The sequence below is a fragment of the Pogona vitticeps genome, chromosome 6 (assembly GCF_051106095.1).
Source record: "Pogona vitticeps strain Pit_001003342236 chromosome 6, PviZW2.1, whole genome shotgun sequence".
Taxonomy (NCBI): Eukaryota; Metazoa; Chordata; class Lepidosauria; order Squamata; family Agamidae; genus Pogona; species Pogona vitticeps.
The window spans coordinates 19,151,980-19,169,216 of NC_135788.1; the positions used below are offsets into that span (position 1 = coordinate 19,151,980).

At 43.0% G+C, this 17,237-nt stretch overlaps 1 protein-coding gene across 1 annotated transcript; it reads right to left on the reverse strand.

The window, feature by feature from the left end:
• Positions 1-13,601: 13,601 nt before the first annotated feature.
• OTUD1 (OTU deubiquitinase 1) lies at positions 13,602-16,449 on the reverse strand. Its single transcript, XM_073003055.2, has one exon. The coding sequence runs from the start codon at positions 16,005-16,007 to the stop codon at positions 14,670-14,672; it is 1,338 nt and encodes a 445-aa protein (XP_072859156.2). The 5' UTR covers positions 16,008-16,449; the 3' UTR covers positions 13,602-14,669.
• Between the last annotated feature and the right edge of the window lie 788 nt (positions 16,450-17,237).

Here is a 17,237-nt window from a genome sequence, read left to right on the forward strand (position 1 = left end):
TCTTCCCACCTGAGACCTGTCGCTCCTTCTGGCTGCAATGAAAAAGACATTTCATATACAGCTTCCTTGTGAGTATGTGAGTGGTGGTAAAGCAGTTGCAGATTGGATCCAATGAGACTATAAGTGATTATTTAAAAGGAAATCCAAATGTAAAATAAATGTTATTTTCACCTTTAAAGAATCATCTATAAAATTCGCCTATCTACCCACCTACTCCACACCCCAATTGAACAGAGGCACGATACATTTTGGCTGGTAGCGTACAATAATCTTGGCAAGTCTTTGGATCCGAGGTCAGAGTCAGAGTCAGAGTCTGATAGCAAGTCCAGAGTCCCAAGCCCCATGTCGGTATCCCTATTAAAAACAAGATATTTTCCCCAGGGGAAAAAAAAGGAAAGGTGAGTAAGTTCCAAATCATGACTCAAATCTGAGTCATTGACACCCTCCCCCCAGAGTCCAAGTCAAGTCACTAGTGCAACTTAAGTTGACATGACAGTGAGTCTGGCGACTCAAGTCCCCATCCTTGGTAGCATGGGTGTTTTTTAACTGGCAGCAAGAAGGTGACTTCCCTCCCAAGAATCCTAAATATATTTCTTATTTTGATGTACAAAAATATAAGTATTGTAGTGCCATTTCTTGGGAAATATGACAATATTTCCGACATACAACTATGCCCCTTTCTTACAGACACTGTAGATTGTCACTACAGTGGTACCTCACAAGACGAATTTAATTTGTTCCGCGGTTAATGTCGTCTTGTGAAAAATTCATCTTGCAAAACACGTTTTCCCATAGGAATACATTGAAATCTAATTAATGTGTTCCTATGGGTAAAAAAAGTCAGAACAAAGTCAAATTTGGTTTACAAAGGGCTTATTAAGTGTTCTTTAAAGCCATACATATTGTGCAGATGATTTTAAAAATTTCAATCAAAAACTTTAACTTTTTAAACATCATAGAAAAGCATTTAAAAATCAGCAAACATGAGGCAGGAACAAAAAATGGAAAACATTTGTCTTGCGAAGCACGGCCATAGGAACATTTGTCTTGCAAGTCATCAACCCCATTGCCAAAACCATTTGTCTTGCGAGTTTTTTGTCCTGCGAGGCATTTGTCTTGCGAGGCACCACTGTACTATGTACTGTCTGGATACTCCCATACACATGAACACTTTCCTCACAATCAGAGAGAGAGAGAATCTGCTCCAACATGTTGCAAAAGCAGTTGAGAAAACCCGCACCTTTGCTCAGTGAGATCTACAGTCAAACATCAGTGATGGACAGAGGAGGAGGAGAGGTATGTTACATCGAGACAAAAAGTTACATAGTGCATTTAAAAATCATTAAACAGAAGCATGGATAGTACAAGTGCTCTGATTATGTGCAATGATTTTGCTTCAAAGGTATGGATATTTTAAATGTTGCCATATGCCCAATAAAGTGGTAAAGTGCTGGAAAATTACACCCTTGGTGCATAAACACAGGAGGTTAAAAAGCAAATTACAACACTTCCTGCTCAAGTGTTAGAACCGGTTGTTACATAATAGATATTACTCGCCCCAGAAAGGAATGTTAAGCATCTGATGAAGCAAAGCCTGTGGAGATTTGTAAATAAACCATGTATGCCAAAGTCTCACAGGGGAAGTGACTGGATTAAACAGGTAGCAGCAATTTCAAAAGTATGAGCACAAAGTTACGCCTTATTGTTCTTATTCTTGTTCTAGAAGACTGTTCATTAAGTACTCAAATACAACGTTGTTTTCTGCTCGTATTCCATGCACCATCCTGCACATTCCAGAAGCAGCAGGAAACTAAAGAACATAATCCTTGCCTGTACTGGAGATTTGGCCACATGTTGAAGTAAGACAAAACAAAGTTTCAAAACAGGAGGGTTGGCTGTGTCATTAGGCAGGACAGGGTGGTTGCCTTGGGCAACAGAAGCAGGTAGTGATGGTGATATGTTGGAGGGGAGATGTCTGTGGTACATCCCCTTCAAGGTTTTTGTGTCCTCATCATCAGTCTTCAAGAAGAGTGACAGTCCAGTCAGTTTCTGTACGTGGAATGCTGCCTTACCCTTCACTTCAAAGGAGGGGAAAAAACCAGGCTAGCCCTACAAAACAGCCAGATCCTAAGAAGAGATTTGCACTAGCACCACACATGAAGGATTGTGCAAATTCACAAAGGCCACTGTTATATCCCCCCAATGTACAGTCATCAAGGAACTGGATATGTTGCACTGAAATAACCAGTGCTCGCTTGGTAATACCTTGTAAGGCCATGGTTCAGCAGGAAGCAGACTAGTGTCAGGATCAGAAAAGTCTAGAAAATGGAAGCACGTCTCTTGTGGGTCATCGGTTAACATCCCAACAAGTTTAAGCAGAGCTTTGAATACCAGCTTTTAAAATTAATTTGTTTCAGAATCAGTTTACTATTGCCACCTCCTTCTGCTCAGTACTGTCAAGCTAGCTTGGTTGTCACAGTTATGGTTAATAAGAGCCTCCACAGGTGTCCCCTTCCACCTCTAGTGCTGCTATCAAGTAGGCGCTCCTCAAAAATTACTCACCTTCATAATCAAAGAAACTGTCAGCATTCTTCTGTTGATGTGATGCCTACCATATTTTTCTGCTGTATAAGACGCCCCCATGTATAAGACCCCACCTTTTCTAACCCAAAATTAAGAAATCTAAGTGGGGCTTGGCAAGTGTAGGGGGAAAGGGATCAAAGCACTGCAGGATTGCTTTGATCTCTGCTTTCTCCCTTCGTGCTAAGTCCCACGGGGCTTAGCAAAAGCAGGGGGAAAGGGATCAAAGCAATCCCGCAACTGCACGATCGTTTTCATTCCTTTCCCCCTTATACAACCACGGGACTGCTTTGATTCTTTCCCCCCTCCTTAAGTTAAGCCGCATGGGACTTAGCAAGCAGAGGGGAAAGCAGGAATCAAAGCGATCCTGCAGCACTTTGATCACTGCTTTCCTTTTCCTAAGGATTAGCAAGTGGAGGGAAAAGCCCTGCAGGAACAATTTGATCCCTGCTTTCCCATCCACTTGTTTTTGTACTCTCCTCAGCTTACTTCCGTGCATAAGACTACCCTCAATTTTTAGTCTAAAATTTTAGACAAAAGTATAGTCTTATACATGAAAAATACAGTAATTCTTGAAGGGTCAGTTTATACACATGCACCTCAGTTTAGTGTCTTCGGCTTTGACTATTCCACCATGGATGACTCTCCTATGGGTCTAGATTTGTAAAGGAGTCTAGCTTCCTGATAGCATTGGTCCCAGCCTCCTTGACACACTGAGCCCTCTTCACCACATTTAGGCTGGCTCATGTCTTCATCCTGTGGTGTCCTCATGGGCTGGAAGGCAGTCCAGATTCCCCCACATGCTCAGGAACAAAGCTGCCTTTTTCTGGAAGTGCAGTCTCCTGGGGCCCCAAGAGTCCAAGGGATGCTGGATCCAGCAGATCTCTCCCCTTTTCATATTCTGAGAGATTCTGGCTCATCCTCCCGAAAGAATTTGGCTACAGTGACTACAAAAGACACCACGTTTAGGAAGAAGAGTACAATTAAAAAAGGCTGCAAATTGCCAATGCCTGGATTTATTATGATATTTCAGACATCCTGTAGAGCAGTATTTAGACTTTCCAACAGAAGCACAAAAATGATTTTGGTCATGTTTGCAATGTATTTAAATCACATCATTCCAAGATGGATTTAATGGAAAGAATGCTATAGCGTTATCCAACCACAGAAAGAATTGTAGGAGGAACAGCCATCCCTTCTTCAAAATCTGCTTTTGTTTCCCTATGGAGGCTGGATAGACAATAACATTAAATAAAAGGTTAATAGCGACATTTACAGCAACATATGCTACTTAGATAAATACATCTTTGAAAAAAAAATGCACAGCAATGTCTCTTTTCACCATCTACTGAACAGGACAGCTAGTCCCCATAGTGTATTCCTCCCCCACCCCCAGTCACCATCATTAAGGAAGCTGCATGTTTTATTCCTAGATTTGATGATAATGAATTTGCTAACCTTTTAGGAGACGCCTGGAAAATAGGTCACAGAGCATTGTGTGAGGCTTGAATTGATGAGCTTATCAATATGGATTAAAACTGTGCACAGAACAATTGTCTTTCTTCCAGGACTGCTGCTTGGAGATGTGTTTTGTATGTAGAACAAAAAAACCCTCAAGTACCCAGATCTTTGTCTCTTTCAGAGACAGAAAGAAGCTAGCTGTAAATTGCAAGTAATTCTTTTTCCCCAATAACAAAAGTTTAACTGACTTACTTTTCTATGGAAACTTACAGAGGTGCAAGATCACTAATTTTGTGGCATAACTGCAGCTTTCACACTGCTTTTAGAGTTATACAGGTATGGCCACACCAAACAGTGAAAGAGGAATTCCACACAGGTCTGATACTGCACTATACTCTGTGGTAGGTGTTGAGATGATGGTAAGGTGGGTGGGAAGAGGGGGTGTTTTGCACCACAGACCTGTGTCTTATAGCCTTCCCGAAGAGTGGAAAACATTGTATTTTGGGCCTCCCCTAGGAAACAGCATACAACCGGTCAATCCTTCACTTTCAGAAGCATTGGACTGCAAAGCTGCTGGTGAGCAAAATGACCCAACAACATCCATTAATTTCAAAATGTGCAACATGCTGGTACAAACAAATAAAGAAAAGTTATTTTAGAAAAAGTAACTGAAGAAATTTCAGCTACTCTTGGAGACAGAGAAGAAAACAACGTTACCATTATAACTAAATTAAAAGTAATTTTCCAGGCTTGCTTGATCATAAGAGTTTTTCGTGTTGAAGGTCCTCAGGAACATTAGACCTCCAAGATCAGAGCAGCCATTAGAGTCTAGCTCAAACCCAATGCAAAGCATTTCCATACCCGAGATGGAAAAATTAAACATGCTTCACAAAACCACTATCACCATGTACAAAATTACATTCAAAGTAAAGAATTGGAGAAATGATGACAGTAGATTCACACATACACAATGAGGCCCAAAGAAATCTTGTTCATTAGGTCTACTGGCAGAACCATTGACATAAACAAGGAAGAAGTCAAAGAGTTTAGCCTGAAGGACACTTTTCTCTTTGAAACTTGGTCTTCTTTTCATCACCCAGATTAAGAAAAGAAAATGACACTCTTTCCACTTTGATAAGACAGTTCTATGTGATATTTTTTAAATCCTGTTTTATGATTTTCCAAAGAGAAAAGCCTTTCACCAGGAAGGCAGTAAAAGAAAAGAAAGAAACAAGCTTCTTTTCAAGAGACAGCTATATAGTACTTTTAAATCAAGAGCAGCAACAAATTTTGTTTATTATCTCAGCGCTTAAGACTTGCTTTTAAAAAGAAAACAACATTTTCAATGGTCCTCATCAGGACAAGGGCCAAGAAAACAATACATACCTATCGTGTGAATGGATCAGAGATGGGAAAAGTGATTTTGTTGGCCTATAAAATGACTGGTAGATGAACATTCTGTTGTGCAAGTGATGCCTGTGCAAGGGTGATGTTTTTAGTTGTTGTGAGCCACCTTGGGTCCCCTACTGGGAGAAAGGTGGCATATAAATAAATAAAATAAACAATACTGATGATAGGATGCCCCCAGCAGGGGGAGATTTCTGGTAATTAAAACGTTTATATCTTTGTTCCCTGGCTTGTCTGATTTGTGCATAATCAGCCTCATTTCATGCAAGCCCTGGGAACCCTGGGACGGAAGGATGAACTTTTTAATTACAAATAATGTCCCCTTGCTACTAACATGATAACCCTGTACAGGTGTTAACAACAAAACAGGAACAGCTATAATTACATTTATACATGATTTCTAAGATAGTAACTAGAAAACAGTACTTATTGCACCAATGAAGTGATTTTACTCCCACTTGTCACATTATTATTGAAATATAACTTCATTATACTCTCGTGGCAGGTGACTCTGTTACTTATAACTTGTGTTACTTGGCTCATGACCTGAGTTCAATCCTGATGGGCTCAGATTTCTGGCTTGAAGTTGGCTCAACCTTGCATCCTTTCAAGATCAGTAAATTAAGTACCCAGCTTATGGGGGGAGGGGCAATGTGTAGCCTCAGCTAGCCTACATCCCTATTACACAGATTACTTCATACTTTAGGAATAAATGTTTCATGTATATTGATCCCACTGAATTCCCTATTAAGAAAGCCAAACTGGATCACCATCCTTACCATAACACTGCCAGCTTCACACAACTTGTCAGGAAAGACTGGGGTTCTCTTGTCCTAGAACGACTTCTCTCAAACTCAGGACCTCTCAACCGGTGTTCTTCCCTGTCACTTCTTATCTCTTTGACTACAGGGTGCCAGGAATGGAATTTGCAATTCCATTCCACTGAACATAGCTCAGTGCCACTGAGCTATCTTCCCTTCACGTGTATTCTGCCCCCTGTATGCCAGATGCCATGGCACCACAGGAAAGATACAGCCAGGCTGCCTGAAATTGTCCCATTTGGTGCCACAAACGATCCGCGGACAAAGCTGCTCAAGAGGGAAGTGACTGAAAGGCATGGCTGTGTTGACACGATCAGGGAGACACTGCCTCTTTTGACAGGAAACAGACATGTATTGAGACATTTGGTTACTGTTGGAGGAGGGCACAAATCTTGGTTTGGAGGTTCATGCTGGTTCGTATATGTGCCAAGGGTTCCCTTCCCCCACCTCCCTGGCTGGATTCCCGCACTTACCAGCCAGTGCCTGCTCCTCTCGTCCTCCTTTTCGGCTGTTCAGACAGTCTCCAGCAGGAGCACTGGCCTCCCAGTTCCACCTCCTTGGCTAATCACCCACTCAGACAAGGAGACACGACACGCAAACCAGTGCTCCTGCTGGGGATGAGTTGAACAGCTGAAGAGGGGGCGTAGAGGAGTGCATTCTGACTGGTGAGTGGGTCATTGGCAGGGGAGGCAGGAGAAGGGAGCGCACAGCATCTGGGGTGCTCTGTGGCACGAACCTCCGAACTGACATTCATGCGCATCTCTAATTGCTATTATGCCTGTAACCTGTGACGCAGAAGCCAGTCACTAGCCAGCCAGTAAAGATTATACCCAAACTTTCCTGTAGCCGGAGGGAATATTTTGAGTCAATAATATTTAATTTTCCAAGAGAAAAGAAAAAAGCCAAGTGCTCCTTATAGCTTGTTTGTGAAATCTCACAAACAAGCTAGCTGTATCTTCCACCCTGGTCCTTCGATCCAATGTCTCGACAATTTAGGTATGTTGTCAATTTGCACTTGTGTTTCAGTGCAGCACAAAGAAGTTACTTTCATTGTTTTTAAAAATATATTTTATTTTCTATAATTATAACATACACATAAACATATAACACATAAACTAAAATACAATTTAACTGTGTTTCCCACCACCATAAACGGGACCTCTTGCTGTAATCTTCTTCCTCCACCTGTATTCTTCTTCTTCTGCTTCTTCTTCTATTGTCCTCTTCTCCAGAACTGCATTGATTCTTGATTTGGAGCTTTCCCTTTTCCTCTTATTAACACATATTCCAAAAATCTGCCCCATATTTCATAAAAATTATTTTTAAACTCTCCTTTCTTAACCTTTAAACTACAATTTATCATTTATAGCTATATTCCATATTTCCTTATACTGTACCAATCTTCAATTTGAAATTCAGATTTTAATTTCCATTGCCTAGCTATTATCAATCTAGCCACTGTTAATAAATTGATTATCCATTATTTAGTCATCTTATCATATTCTACATTCTCAAATATTGATAACAAAGCAATCTCAGGATTAAGTTACTTTCATTGTAAGAACAGCAACACAAACAGAACCCAAACAGTGGAACTTGGACTTCTCTTCCAGTGCTTGTTTGACCATCAGCTCAGTAGAGACTTGTCAAGTATACAGTAATCAGTAAAATTCTGCATAATTCAGAACTTTAAAAGGTTAACGTGGAGGAGGTATCGGAAAGAACAGTCCCCAGAATTTTCTAGCCAGCATAGGTACTTTTCCAAGCTGTTACATAAATGTCTGTGTTCAATCAAACCTATTTGAAGCAGGGGTAGATTCTTGTAGTTTTTAGCGGACATACCAATGGTTTGCGCACCTCCACAAAAGTTTCACATAGCAGTTCTATTGTCAAGCTTTGCACTTAGCTGAAATTATATTTCATTATCACAATTTATTATTTTACTATTGTCTTCTGCTCCTACAGACAAACTGGACAAGAAAGCTTAGTCCAGAGCTACTCGGTTTAACTACAGATCTCGCCTGGCTGCTATTTCTCTATAACATTAGCCCATGATACACAGGATGGGGTCCCCATATTTTTAGCTGGGATATTCATGGATTTCTACAGATAAGCAGACTTGACATTTCTTACCTTCACAACAGAACACTTCATTTCATAATTGCTCTGGCAGAGGCATCACCATCAGCCACTTTTATGCTATTTTTTTAAAAAAATAGACTCCACCTTTGTATTATGTGACTTCCCAGTACTTTACAGAATTTAATTCAGATGAACCAGCTGATGTCACACTTGTGATCCACAACAACTTGTATAAACCTATAAAGAACAAGTTAGCTTCTTCTGTAACTGTGAATTACAATTATCACTAGAATTCTATGAAACTCACTCCATACCATGTTTTCTTCTACAACCAGAAGGATTTGCTTATCCATCTTTCATTAATCATCATCATCATCATCTTAGAATTGAAGAGCTGGAAGGGACCCTATGGATCGAGTCCAGCCCGTCAAGGAGGCACAGTGGGGAACTGAACTCCCAACCATACCTAAAGCACTGAGGTATCCAGCAGTTCATCCCATTGATTTCAGTGAGATTTACTCCCAAGTAAGCAAACATGGGTCAAAACCCTTTTGCAGTGTTACTCAAAAGGCGTAACTTTTAGAAGTGAAGTTAAGAAACATTTATAGGTATTATCTGTGGAGTTGTGCAACTTGGTACTCAACAGATAACGCCAACAGGACTATAACTTACAGCAATTTGCTTCTAAAATTATGCATTTTACATACAGTATTTAAAAGTAAAAGAAGGTAAAACAAATTCTGGGAATCTGCATGTTAGGTTCTGTGAGCTTTACTTCTCAAATCACTACTTCTTAGCTTGCGAAAACGCTTACACTTGTGGGTCAGAATCCTACTGATGTTCATGTATAGTTTGTGTAACTTGCTGTGGCAAACTGACTAGCTGCCAAGGTTCATTTTAGCTCAGTGGTTTAGGTATTTGGCTGCGGAGCCAGAAGCTGGGAGTTCGATACCCCACTGTGCCTCCTTGACAAGGGCTAGACTCGATGATCCATAGGTTCTTTTCCAGCTCTGCAATTTTCATATTATGATTACAGTAACTGAGCAACAAAATTTCTGCCGTGAGATTAGTCTCAGTCTGCAAGTTTATGCACAATTTCCTATGAATAAATCCAACTCAATGCAGCCCTCTACAATCTTGGGGGGTGGGAGATGTGTGCCATCAGGACTGCACCATGGGGGGAAAGTGTCAACACACAAACTTCATTACTATCACTTCGCTACTTCAGACAATTAGAAATATGTATCACAACCCAAATAGTAATCTCTGGTTTAGCTCTACAAAGGGGGGAAATGCTATATGGCATCAAAGAAGATACAATACAAATGTATAAATGCTAAGATGCTTAAGCATTTTGGACTCTAACTTGATTCACCAGAAAAGCTCTAAGGGATTTTCAAATCAAGTTCCCCAAACAAGCTAGAACAGGTTACTTGGAACTTCCAACACTTATTTTCATTGATGGAGATGAGCCGGAAAGTTTTCAGAGCAAGCATTTGCAATTACAGAAGGTGGCAAATATCTTCACCTACTTTTAATATACTGTAAGTCATATCTGACTTAGAAGCTGCAATTTGTTAATTATGACCATCCACTCACGCATCCACTGCTGCCTCTGGCTCCACGCTCCCTTCCAATCACTCTGGAGCTTGCGGTCGGCTATCCACTCATCAGCTTGGCAGAAAGACTTGTCTTCCTTCCTTCTGCCAGGAATGGGTAATTGACTGTGAGCTATGGAGCGATTAGGAGAGCAGAGCCAGCGGTGGCAGCGGATGCATGAGTTACGTCCAGCTGTGCAGGGGTATTCATATTCGTATACAAATACCCCCATCTCTAGTTTTAAAAACAATTAAGAGAGATATGAAAAAATTAGCCCTGAAAATGAAAGTGCTTTTAAAAAGGAGGCTTGAACAAGTTTACTATAGTTGTTCTGAAACAATTAGTCAGCTCTCTAGGGAAGCAAGGTCATTGAACAATAACATCCTGACAGGTGAACTGTTTATGTTACAGTTTATAAATATAGAGGTGGTGTTTGCAGGTCTTATGGTTTCCACTGTCAATAATTAAAATATTCTAGCCTTCCATGATTCTGAATTTTCATATCTTTTATGCTACCTACCCAAACTCTGTAAAAATTTTCAGCAGAACAATTATGTTATCAGCATTGTGGCAGCTTGCCAGATTCTAAGCCATAAACTTTTGGAGTTCCAATAGATGCAACAATTAAGACTCCCATTAATTTTTTTTTCTCTTGGAGATAAGACCCCTGGATCTGCAGGCCTCTGCAGAAATAGATTATTTACAGATAGGGGAAGGTGTAAACTGAAAGAATTGTAAATATAGGAAGACAAGAGACACAGACATAAAGGCATTTAGGAATTTAACCCATCATTCCAAGGCAGCTCAATGCTTACGCTACAAACACTGGATTGCAACAATAGTCCTCACAGATTTTCTTCTATAGATGCAAATTGGCGAAAGGCTGGCTCAGCTAAGTGATAATAGCATTTAGAATTTGTGTGCGCGTATGTGTTGTTAATACATATGCTTAGAAGCCAATGAAGTTATTTTTATATATATAGTATATTTTTAGTTTTAAAAATTTTGGTGTTTTGAAGACGTATTCTCTGCCTTTTGCTGTTCTGATGTTGTTTTTTAGACTATGAACTCTTGCATTTTAGAATGTAATTGAAACCTTTTTTTACTCTTCAAAATATGCTCCTGTGTTTGGGATGGATTTCTGTTTAAGCATTTGCACCTATAGTTTTCTTCATAATTTCAACTTTTGTGTTTTCACAACAACTCTGAAGTATTCTGTGCATATGGGACATAGAAGCAATGTAGAAATAAAACTTATATGATTAAACAAGCTGATGCTGTCTGGAGTTATTGCAACAATGAAAAGAATTACACCTGGATACTCAGATGAATTTTGATACAATTGTCAATTATTGTTTGGTTTCATTTTGCAATTAACTATTAGGATAAATGGCAGCTGTGATGAACACAGGCTTCTGAGTTTTCCATAGAAGTCTATAACGTTCTTAGGGACACATCAGAGGTCAAAGCCCTGACCTGACACCCACTCCATGTGGTATAAAATATATTCTGCTACAGTCCTATACATATTTACATGGGAGTAAATCTCAGTCAATGGGAGAGGCAGGAGGCTTTGACAGTAAGAGATTAGGCAATTTTATATATAAGAAAGAATCGGGCCAGCCAATAAACACATGTGTGATAAGGACTGTTCTATTTTCTCATCAAGTAATGGTCAATTAGTTCTGCAATTTTTATCAATTAAACCCGTGCATTAAACCAGTGGTTCTTAACCTTTGTTACTCAGATGCTTTTGAACTGCAACTCCCAGAAACCTCAGTCAGGACAGCTGGTGGTGAAGGCTTCTGGGAGTTGCAGTCCAAAACTCCTGAGTAACCCAAGGTTAAGAACCAGTGCATTCTTAAAAACAAATAAAACAAATATATTCCCCCAAAAGCATGCTGTTATTGGATGATGCACGTCACAGCGGGTCTCCTCTCAGAACCGGCCTTCCCCTCAGCAAAGAAGAGAAGGGACATCCTCTTTTAACATGATGGCCTCTAAAACAGTCTAAATAATCAACTACATTTTGCACAAAAAGTTTCAAACTTGCTATTCTTTACTAAATATTAATGTGTGAAACTGCACCTTTTTGGCAAACAGATTTTTTTGGGATTTATTATAGAGCCATACAATTCCTTTCAAACTTCTGGTACCATGTGACGACAGTACAGTATAGACAAAAATGATTAATACTTCAGATGAACAGCTTCAGGTCAGCCAAGTAGTACTTCTGTGTGCAATTCAATCAAATTAAATAGTTAAATATAAAATGCCAACTGCCACTAACACATAGTTTTATAGGAAGTGTTAAATTCACGGGGGTGAGGAGAAGACTGTAATTAACTAGCTATTCCTACAGAGATTTTAAATTTTATTTCATCTTCAAATGGAATAAAGGAAATATGTGAAGCAACAAGATGTCATGAACATTTCCTGCATCCCAGAATTTTGGTTGGTCAAACAATGCCAGACTACATGGAGCCTGAGTTTTGTATATATAACAATAACTGTGTGCTATCAAATCAATACTAACTTAAGGCAACCCTTTTCAAGGGTTTCTAGGTAGAGTACTCAGAAGTGGTTCATCATTCCATCCTGCTGGGGGCATCCAGCAACTGTTCAGCTTGCCCAAGGCCACATTACCTGGCTCTTCTGGAATACACAGTGGGGAAATTAAATACACACCTCTGGTTCCACAGCCAGATGCCTAACTCACTAAGCTATCCAGCCAACTGCTAGTTTTGTATATATGCTTCCTCTTTCTGCCCTGTATCAGCAGTGGTGGGTTTAGTACAGCTCCTACTGTGTCCAGTTTTAAGTGTTGCTTACCAGCCAATTACATATAATGAAGTACTGCACTTCAATTAATACTGTAACACAGGCTCTAATTTCAGTTTTCTTAGTACCAAACAGGTCAGCCCGATCACTGTTGATGCAAGACAGCAGGACAAAATGAAACGAAAAACGAAATTCACTGAAGGGAATAGTGATGACATAAGCTTAGAATGTAGTTACGACAGATTAGTAAAACAGAATAGAAATGTTGCTATCAGCTCAGACCTAGGGAGCAATACTCTCTCAATAGTATTCTACTGACCAGAATGACTACGTACTTCAGCTAAAAACAAGGAATGCTGTGACACCTCAAAGGCTAACTAGATTTTGTGAATGGCATCCAGTATGAAGTCTATCCCCTTGCTCCACAGGATTCTTTTGGGTTTTGGGGATTGTTTATTTTATTTTATTAAAATTTTTTGCTGCAGTACACTAATCTGCCACCTACTTTATATATTTATGCAGTTATTGTCTCCCAAACAAGCTTGAACCGTGACACTTCAAATTTCAAATTAGCAACTTATTCTGGTTTTGCCCTTCTTACCAACCTCTGTATTATAGAAGCTTGACAGCAGAACTAGATTGTCTCACAAATTAGAAAAACACAGCTTTCTCACCCATCACTCATTCTCCACCTCACTCTTTCTTATTACACTGTCTTGATTCAGAAACCTCCTGCCCATCTTCTCCAGGAACTAGCCTATCAGGATCTTAATTAAAAACAGAGGTAATAACCCCAACTTTAGGATGCTATTAAAAGATAACACCACCACCCCTCCCCATGATTTAAAAAACACTATTCTCTCATGTAAATTCAAGCAAAACTATACATTTATTCCAGGATAGCTAAGAATATTCCTATTATACAAATACAGTATAAATTCAGAAGTCACAAAATAAAAAAGTACAAACTTCATTACTTAATAAATATTTCTAGTCATTTTGATTTAACTGGAAATTAATATGGGTGGTTTCAACCTTGAATGTTTGACCCAGCAAACCATACAAACTTGGTATAAATACATTTTTACATAATACCAGAGTACGCCCATTATTAGCCATTAGAAAACCTCTAAAGAATAAAATGTGATAAAACAGACCTAGTGGTGCACCATCAGAAGGCAAGCCGGAGGCATGTATATCAATAAAAAGAACAAGAACCACAAATCGAGGCCATTCTTAAGAAAACATTTCTTCATCTCCTTGATATTCTAAACCAGATTTGTGTTGCTTGTAAATGAATACCGGAAAGAAAGAAAATGGCACCTACTAGGCAATTAAATTAAAAGCCCCCTTACTCTAGAAAACAGTTGAGTCAATAATTGTTCTCTGTACCATTCTTGAAAAAGCCATTTTCAACTGTCCTTTTTAAAAAAAACAATTAACCTTGAATGTTGCCAGCTTATACTTAACTGCACATTTTAAAATTAGTTAAATGTTAAACTCAAAGCAGCAAGAAATTATTTGATCTCTTCTAAGACAGAAAAAAAAACAGTGGGCTACAACACCTTTCCACCCTCCCCTTTCATATGATATAAGGATGGGATGGAAGTTTCAAATCCCAGCAGAAAGGAACTGTTAGGCCAAAAGCTGTATTAGCCACAATAAGATAAAATATTTTAGTTTTGTTTTTCAAAACTGTGCCAACAAAAGAAAAAAATAAGGGAACAGAATCCCTTACAGAACAAAGTGTATCGGAAAAGAAGAAACAAACATATACAAAATAAAAGTAAATAGCCAGGAATCTGATAGTATATACATAAGATATCTCAGTCTAGATTTGTTCTCCTCAAGTTCTTGCTCAGTTTAGGGCACAAACTGCTGGCTGGAGAACGATTAAGGCACCAAGACGACCAGCAAAGGATGGGGCGGTGGTCCATCTCAGGAGCAGGCATTCTGCTCAATGTACATCTTGGACAAAGAGACAGCCATGGACTTGGCTAACTCCTCGTCCCGCCTGCGCTGCACCTGAGTCTGCCTGCACCACTCCTCATACTCCGGATTGGGGCACTGGCAGTCGAGGACAGCATCGTAATGCCCGTTGCTGAGCCAACTCAGCCAGATGCTGCGCCGGCTGGGGTCCTCGGGGCCTAGGTAGTGGGTCATGGTGGAGACGGTGGGGCTCTCGGGCCTGCCTCCGGTGGTGAGGTGGATGTTGACGTCCAGCATTTGTCCCATGGCCAGCAGCTCCGGGTAACCGGCCCAGGCCCCGTCCTGGGCGGCGTTGATCAAGAATTCGCCCACGTCGCCCTCGATGAGGGGGCTGAAGTGATCCAGGTGGTCGGCGATGTAGTGCACCGTCTGCTCCCGGAGCTCGCCGTGCAACCGCTGGTCCCCGTTGACGGCCTTGCAAACGGCGCGGTACAAGCAGTTGCCGTCCGGGACGATGTGGAAGCGGAAGCGGCCCTTGTGCCGCAAGTACTTGTCCTGCTTTTCCACCTCGGCCAGGTACAGCGCCAGCTTTTCGTTGCGCTCCGTCGGGCGAACCTGGCCGAAGCTCCCTTCCTCCTCGGCGGCGCCCTCCAAGCCGACCTCCCGGCGGCACCCGGAGCGTTCCAAGCCGCCAACGGCCGGCGGCGGGGGCGCCTCAAGCGCGGCGGCCACGACGCCCGGGTACGCCGCGGCCGCCGCTTGCAAGGCCTGGCAATGCTCGCTGAAGCGGAGGCCGCGGTTGCTGGGCTCCGGCTCCAAGCCCGCCTGGCCCGTGGCGGCGGCCTCGCCGCCTCCCTCGCCGTTCTCCAGCAGCAGCCACGGCGGCGCCGGAGACGAGGCCAGCTCCTCCGCGGTGGCGCAGAAGGGCTCCGGGCGCGACACCAACCGGATGGGCACGACTCTTTCCAACGGCCTGCGGCGGATCATCTGCGCGCCGGGGCCGTAGCACTGCACCGGCAACGGCTGCTGCGGCTTCCTGGGCGCGGGCCCGGCCGGGGGCAGCAACTCCAAGCAGGAAAAGGCCGGCATGGCGTTGGAGGTTCCCGATGCCACTGCGCTTGGAGTCCCGCCGCCGCCTCCGCCGCCACCTCCCGCGTCGCTCTCGACTCCCACCGGGCTTTGTCCCACAGGCTCCGGGGATGGGGAGACTTTGAAGACGACGCCCGGCCCGTTCGCCGCTGTGCTGCTGCTGCTACCGCCTCCTCCTCCTCCTCCCGCTGCTGCTGCGGCTGCTGCTGCTGCCGACGACGCCGGGTAATGCGTGACGATGGTGCTGTAGAGCTGCATCCTCGGCTCTTTATAGGCTGCTGTGGCGCTCACAGCAGCCCGAGGAAGGCCGCAGGGGCCGGGCCAGAGAGCGACCACGGGGGCCGCCGCCGCCGCCGCCCCTCCTCACAGGCAGCCAGGAAGGATGAGGCGCTCGGGTAAAAATAAACACCGGCATCACCCTCACGTCGACCTCCTGCTGCCGCCGCCGCCGCCCTCGTTGCGTCTCACGGCGGCCAAGAGTCAGCCGGGTCAGCGAGACCCCTCCTCTGCCCCCGGGGACCCTGCCACTCTCTCCCCCCCCTCCCCTCCCCTGAGGCCACGCCGAAGCGCAAATTCCTGCTGCGCCACAGCTGTGGGCGGCGCCGTCGTCGTCCCTCTCTTGTTCCTCCTCCCTCCTTCACACGCGCGCGCCCCCGCGCGGGCGCGCTCTCGCTCTCTGTCTTTTCTGGGCCCAGATTCTCCTGGAAAGTACTGGAGGCCTGGCAGAAATGGGGGGCGGGGGAGAGAGAGAGAGAGAGAGAGTGTGAGAGTGCGGGCCTTGTTTACTTCCCCTCCCTTCAGCACGTTGGAAGACACACGTCCTCAAGGCCGGAGGAGGGGGGGGGGGTTGGGAGGAGAGAAGATGAGGCGGAGCTGGGTGAGGGCCTAGGCGCCGCGTCCGCCCGCCCTCCCGCCTGCTGCGCCGGGAGACGCCGCCGAAAGGCTTCCGACGCTTGGCTGTCTTGTTTACTCTTCGCCCTCTTCTTTCTTCCAGCCGTTTCGAGAAATAGTGAAAAGAGCTGCGCGTGGGACCTTGTGGGAAAGCGGGAAGAAAATTCGCCAAAGATGTTTCCCTCCCCCTCCGCCTTAGGTGTCACAAAATATGTGACCGCCGGCTTTTGGAGCTTTCCAAGACTCCCCTATAATTTTTTTAAGCCAAAGAAAGGTCGGAAGAGCAGAGGAATAAGGGTATGTTGTGAAAGCCGAAAAGGTTGCAGCTTCTCCAGAGCTAACTAGGGACACCCCGCTTTTAAACGATAGTGGCTGAAGAGAAGTCAGGATCATGGCAAAAATGAATAAATATTTTGAGCATGTGTAAAGTGCCCAGGCATAGCCACATGGAGAAGGAAGAGAGAAGGGAGTACCCTGACCCCCCTGGTATTTCAGATGTCTTTAGCCTCCAATCTATCCAATATTTAAAAAAAAATGCAGAAAAAGAAAGGATATGAAATGAAAAGTAGTGTACTGTTTGGAGGGCTTCATATACGA

Bases quoted from the DNA above. Each gene is read 5' to 3' on its own strand.
- OTUD1 (XM_073003055.2), bottom strand. From the start codon at position 16,007: ATGCAGCTCTACAGCACCATCGTCACGCATTACCCGGCGTCGTCGGCA.